General features: G+C 41.6%; 1 protein-coding gene across 1 annotated transcript; it reads right to left on the bottom strand.

The window, feature by feature from the left end:
* Positions 1-451: 451 nt before the first annotated feature.
* On the bottom strand, positions 452-3,597 carry LOC130358367 (protein spinster homolog 1-like). The gene is made up of 2 exons (XM_056561531.1): positions 3,499-3,597; positions 452-2,019 (listed from the first exon to the last, which is right to left on the bottom strand). Exon 2 carries the CDS (start codon positions 1,992-1,994, stop codon positions 480-482), a length of 1,515 nt encoding a protein of 504 aa, XP_056417506.1. The 5' UTR covers positions 1,995-2,019; positions 3,499-3,597; the 3' UTR covers positions 452-479.
* Between the last annotated feature and the right edge of the window lie 2,910 nt (positions 3,598-6,507).

The raw sequence follows: 6,507 nt of genomic DNA, 5'->3' as shown, positions 1-6,507 counted from the left end.
AAACTATGCTACCTAATGTGGGCAAACTATGCTACCTAATGTGGGGAAACTGCTACCTAATGTAGGGAATCTATGCTACCTAATGTGGGGAAACTATGCTACCTATTGTGAGGAAACTATGCTACCTAATGTGGGGAATCTATGCTACCTAATGTTGGGAATCTATGCTACCTAATGTGGGGGGCTTGAATGAGCTGCGGCAAATGGGAGGCCTTAATAAATAATTAGAAACTTATACAGCAAGTGACATATGGGGGTCCACCTGAGTAAGTGACACATGGAGGGGGGGGTGCTGAACAATTGACGTTTTGGGGGGGGGGGGCACAGGCACATTCTTTGCTCAAGGGCCCTCTGCTGTCTGTGTCCGCCCCTGGGTAGAGAATAAGGGGTAAAGTGGAACATAGAACAAATGCAGTAATTTTTTTCTTAATTTTTTTTTTAATGAAGTAAACGAGATAAAGGTAAGCAATGACTTTTCCTCAGTCTGAAGCGCGGTCCTCATCGGCAGGAAGCAGTGAGGAGGAGGAGGATGACGGAGGTTCTGATTCCATCTCTGCTTCTTTTTCGTCCCTCTCTATATATAGGGCCGCGGCCATGAAGAAGGCCCCTCCGATGACTGCCATTATGGTGCAGGTCATGAGGGCATACTCCAGGCTGCGGTATTTCAGAAGAGGGGATTTGGCATATCCTTGTTCGTAGGTGTCAGATATCAGGCCGATGAGGTACGGGCTGCCGGCGTCACCTAGGAGGTGATAGATTGTCATCTGCACGGCCAGGGCTGAAGATCTCCTCCACGGAGTTACTACTTTTAGTATAATGTCAGATATGAGGGTGAAATTTACTGACAGAAGCGTCTCTCCGATGAAGATGAAGATGTTGGTGGCAACGAGGCTGATGTTGCCAAAAGTCAATGCCAACAGAAGAAAAGGGGCGGAGAGCATCATCGCGCATCCACACACAAGCGGGTCCGCCCGTGGGTTGGATTTGCGATATCTTTTACTTATCTCCGTCCCTGCTACAACTCCCAGAATGCCGGAAACGACTGTAACCACACCAAATATTAGGATGTCGTGATAGTCACACGGTTCAGCACGGCAAGGGTCCTTTTCTTGTAGGAGTGTTCGTGCGTGGGTCAGGTATGACGGACCCCATACACCTATGGCTCCCACTATGAAGGATACAGCCGTCGATCCCATGGTGGTTAACATGAAGCTTCGATTTTTAAATAGTTTTTTCAGATCTGTCGCCCATTTGGCAAACTTCTGGGATTTGTTGTTCTTCTTCCCGTTTGTAGTCATTCTTGGAAGCTCCTTTGTGACCAAAATCATCAAAGCCACAGCTATGAGGCCCAGGCCAGGGGTGACCCGAAACGCCCAGTGCCAATCGCCCCTTGCTGCATCAGTCACTTTGGGCCCGATGATGTATCCTAGTCCGCAGCCTACAGGTATGACGGAGTAAAACACGTTCAGCATGCGGGTCCGCTGGTCACTTGTAAAAAGGTCTGCAATGATGGAGGGGGCGATGGTGCAGAAAGTCGCCTCTCCGGCTCCAACCAGCCCACTCGTCAGCAGGAAGAGCAGGAAATACCCGTCAGGGATGAATGACAGGGTAAGTGTCATGCTCAGCCAAACGATGACTCCTGCGCAAACAGTATATTTCTTATTACAGTGGTCGCCCAAATATCCGGCAATTGGTGCGACCAGCACGTAGCTTCCAATGAACAATGTATTCAATAAGCCGGACAGACTAGCATTGGTGTCATATGCTTTCTGTATATAAGGCAGCACCCCCGCCACGCTGGAGCGATTTGCATAGATGAGCAAATTAACAAAGGCGAGGATCACTACGGTGATGATGGAATGTGCGGTGGACATCACGCTTAGAGATGGCAGGTTCTGCCTCTCAGGGATATCTCCCTTTTCTACATCCATATCACTATGGTCCTCCATTGCTTCTTCCTCCTCCTTCAGCAATGGGTCTTGTGGAGAGGCCATGGTCACAGGTCAGAGCCTGAAAACACTAGAGAGAGAGAGATAAGGGATCACATTAGACAACATGTCATCATTCCTGTCATTATACAATAGATCCTTCATACAGAGCAGAAATGTCCAGCACAGAACCACAAGATAACACTAAGACCATCGCAGCCTCAGAAGAAGACGCTTCTCTATAATTGTTTTATATGGAGACGTCTTCCCTGAGGTTTCCAATGTCTGATAACCCTGAACCTGTCCGGTCCTAGTAATATCTGATAACCCTGAACCTGTCCGGTCCTAGTAATATCTGATAACCCTGAACCTGTCCGGTCCTAGTAATATCTGATAACCCTGAACCATTCCGGTTCTAGTAATATCTGATAACCCTGAACCTGTCCGGTCCTAGTAATATCTGATAACCCTGAACCTGTCCAGTCCTAGTAATATCTGATAACCCTAAACCTGTCCGGTCCTAGTAATATCTGATAACCCTGAACCTGTCCGGTCCTAGTAATATCTGATAACCCTGAACCTGTCCGGTCCTAGTAATATCTGATAACCCTGAACCTGTCCAGTCCTAGTAATATCTGATAACCCTAAACCTGTCCGGTCCTAGTAACATCTGATAACCCTGAACCTGTCCGGTCCTAGAAATATCTGATAACCCTGAACCTGTCCGGTCCTAGTAATATCTGATAACCCTGAACCTGTCCGGTCCTAGTAATATCTGATAACCCTGAACCTGTCCGATCCTAGTAATATCTGATAACCCTGAACCTGTCCGGTCCTAGTAATATCTGATAACCCTGAACCTGTCCGGTCCTAGTAATATCTGATAACCCTGAACCTCTCCGGTCATAGTAATATCTGATAACCCTGAATCTCTCCGGTCCTAGTAATATCTGATAACCCTGAATCTGTCCTAGTAGTGGCGGATTATAAGGGCTTGGCTGTATGGTCACTGGGCCATGTGAACTTCATACTGTAGATACAATTGGGCTATCCTGCTATATACATTTACTAATAATGAACCTACACCACCTCATTGGGATCTATCCGTACCCTATATGACTTTCTGCCACTAGTTGATTTGAAAATTTTCCCTTTCGGAGTACCCAGAGTATTTCTATTGTTAGTACACACAGAATTCTATTATATAATATTATATTTCTGCCCTAATCTTTCTGTCATTCTTTTACTACACCACCAAATCTTTCTCATAGACTTATATCTTTCAGAACATCATGAATTAGGACTCTTTTTCTTGGGGGCTTTTTTGGGCATAATTGCATTTTAGCAGTTTTGCAAGAAAAAGCTCTGGTCATGATACTATCTGTGCGTTTTATTATGTTTAATGCCTAAGCCAAGTATTGTCACAATGCTATGAGGAATATAACTTTTGTTATTTCTTTTGGAAATTAATTTCTTGTTTTTTTTTGCTAAAAAAAAAGCAACAGCAATAAAAAAAAACTGTAAAACAAAAAGCCCTGTGTATGTATGAATAGAAGAGGCTGAGACTTACCTTGTGGTTCTCTCTTCAGACAAGGAACGGTCAAAATCTTGAATTCTCTATCGCAAATAGAAACTCTCTAACAAACACTTTGCACCACAGGTTGTGAATGCAAAACACACTGAAGAGACTGCAGCCGGCGCGCACCTCCTTGTACAGCTTACGGTGACATCATCACAAGCATGTGTGACATCACAGGGTTCTAAACCATCTTCAGGTATGTGTATATCTGTATAGTAAATGTGAGTAGCCATATTAGTCCAGTGATGCAGATTGTAATACCTTTTTTATTGGACTAACAGAATTTTGTAGAGACAAGCTTTTGGGATTCCTCCCTGATAATTTATAAAGTCCTTTGATCATTAGTCCTTGTCTATTGGACTTGATAAAGGGGGGAATCCTGAAAGCATGTCTCTACAAAATTCTGTTAGTCCAATAAAAAAGGTATTACAAGAGACTGCAACATATTTTTTGATTTGTGTGTGTATATATATATATATATATATATATATATATATAGTTCCAAGCGTGAGTGATATATATATATATATATATATATATATATAGTTCCAAGCGTGAGTGATATATATATATATATATATATATATATATATATATATATATTAATATACACCTAGAAATACATCAAGTACATGAAAACATCTTTTAGAAAAATATTTCTCCAGGCCTGCCGAGTATATCCCCGTACTTCACAGTGTCTTCTTAGTTTATATATTTTAATCTTTTGACCTTTTAACCCAACTATGACCAAGGGCATCTTGGGACTTAAAGGGGTATTCCAGGCCAAAACTTTTTATATATATATCAACTGGCTCCAGAAAGTTAAACAGATTTGTAAATTACTTCTATTAAAAAATCTTAATCCTTTCAGTACTTATGAGCTTCTGAAGTTAAGGTTGTTATTTTCTGTCTAAGTGCTCTCTGATGACACCTGTCTCGGGCAACGCCCAGTTTAGAAGCAAATCCCCATAGCAAACCTCTTCTAAACTGGGCGTTTCCCGAGACAGGTGTCATCAGAGAGCACTTAGACAGAAAATAACAACCTTAACTTCAGAAGCTCATAAGTACTGAAAGGGTTAAGATTTTTTAATAGAAGTAATTTACAAATCTGTTTAACTTTCTGGAGCCAGTTGAAAAGTTTTTGCCTGGAATACCCCTTTAAGATTGAACCGATTATTATTGATATATGTCATGAATGCATCAACGGTCAGATGGTCGGACGACCAAATGATGACCACATCGTCTACATACCTCCCATACCATGCGAGGCATGTGGAAAATGGATTGGTGTCAGAAAAAATTAACTGCTCCTCCCACCAAAAAACAAAAAGCTTAGCCCGAGCTGGTGATGACTTTGCTCCCATTGAAGCACCCGTGCGCTGCAAATAAAAATTGTTACCAAAGATAAAATAATTGTGTTTTAACACAAAATCTACCACCTCAATAATGTAGTGTCTCAAATCCACAGAATATTTAGAAAATCTCATCAGTATATCCGAGATAGCTGATAATGCCAGGCTTTGCGGAGTACTGGAATAGAGCGATTCAATGTCGCAAGTAAGCCACGACAGAGAATTGCTTCATGTGAATTTAATTCTTCTGACCAGGAGTTTACTGAAAATTCAGATTGTTCAGATACCACGGACACTAGCGGGGACTGCAATATGTGAACACTCACAAGAATCGCAATGCGAGAAGACAGTCAAAAAACGAGGAATGCGCGGTGGCAGAAAACATAGGAAGAAGAGCTTCGGAGCGTAACAAGGACAAACGGAAAAAGTAAAAGAGGATTTTCAAGTTATAAACATTTCTGCACAAATCATTACAGATGAAGAAACCTCGGTCCTGTGGAAATGACTGGGTTTCTCTCCTACACATCATTTTGATGTTTATCGGACAATTTTGGATATAAATAAATTTGTGAGAACTTTAACAGTTAAGAAAAATTTTTTTGTGGAAAATGCTGATGAACCATCGGACCCACCTCAACTTTCTATAAACCCTGATTTACCACTAATGCATACGTTAGCAGAACAAATTGCTTTTAGAGATCTCTGTCTCCTTGAAAATAGTGGGATATCAATTTGTGATGAAGTGAATACTGCACATACCTTCTCCACTATAAACCCAAATTTTTACCCCATACAGACCAGACCAGCAATTTTTGATTGGTTCCAGGACCTTATCATGAAAGATTTGGTTAATCTACAATCAAAAGTAATGTCCAATACAACTCATCCTAATTTGAATAAAAAGGAAAAGAAATTAAAGAAAAACAAAAATTTGACGATCCGATCCTCCGATAAAGGCGGCTCGGTAGTATGTATGGACACTGGACTGTATATCAATTTAAATGAAAATCTACTATCTGATGATAAAACTTACCTTAAACTTTGTGGGGATCCCACTGAACCTTTTAAAAAAAGAACTGTTGACTCTGTTGGAAGAGGGGAAAGCCAGATCTATTTTGACCCAAAAAGAAGTGGATTATATTTTCGTGCCTGCTCCAATTATTCCTATCTTCCACTCGCTACCCAAGCTGCATAAGGACCGATTCCCGCCACTGATGCGTCCGATCGTGGCGGGGATCGGATCCCTTAACGAGCAGCTATACGAGTGGTTGGACTCAGTACTGCAACCTCTGGTTATGCAATGCCAAAGTTATATCAAGGACACTAAGCACTTGCTAAAAATCATGGATGAATTCACATGGAGCGATTCTCTGTCATGGCTTACTTGCGACATTGAATCGCTCTATTCCAGAATTCCGAAAAACCTGGCATTATCAGCTTTCTCGGATATACTGATGAGATTTTCTAAATATTCTGTGGATTTGAGACATTACATTGTTGAGGTGGTAGATTTTGCGTTAAAACACAATTATTTTATGTTTGGTAACAATTTTTATTTGCAGCGCACGGGTGCTTCAATGGGAGCCAAGTCTTCACCAGCTCGGGCTAACCTTTTTGTTTTTTGGTGGGAGGAGCAGTTTTTCTGACA

The sequence above is a fragment of the Hyla sarda genome, chromosome 2 (assembly GCF_029499605.1).
Source record: "Hyla sarda isolate aHylSar1 chromosome 2, aHylSar1.hap1, whole genome shotgun sequence".
NCBI lineage: Eukaryota > Metazoa > Chordata > Amphibia > Anura > Hylidae > Hyla > Hyla sarda.
Note: the sequence above shows the minus strand (reverse complement) of the source record. Positions and strands in the feature narration are given on the sequence as shown.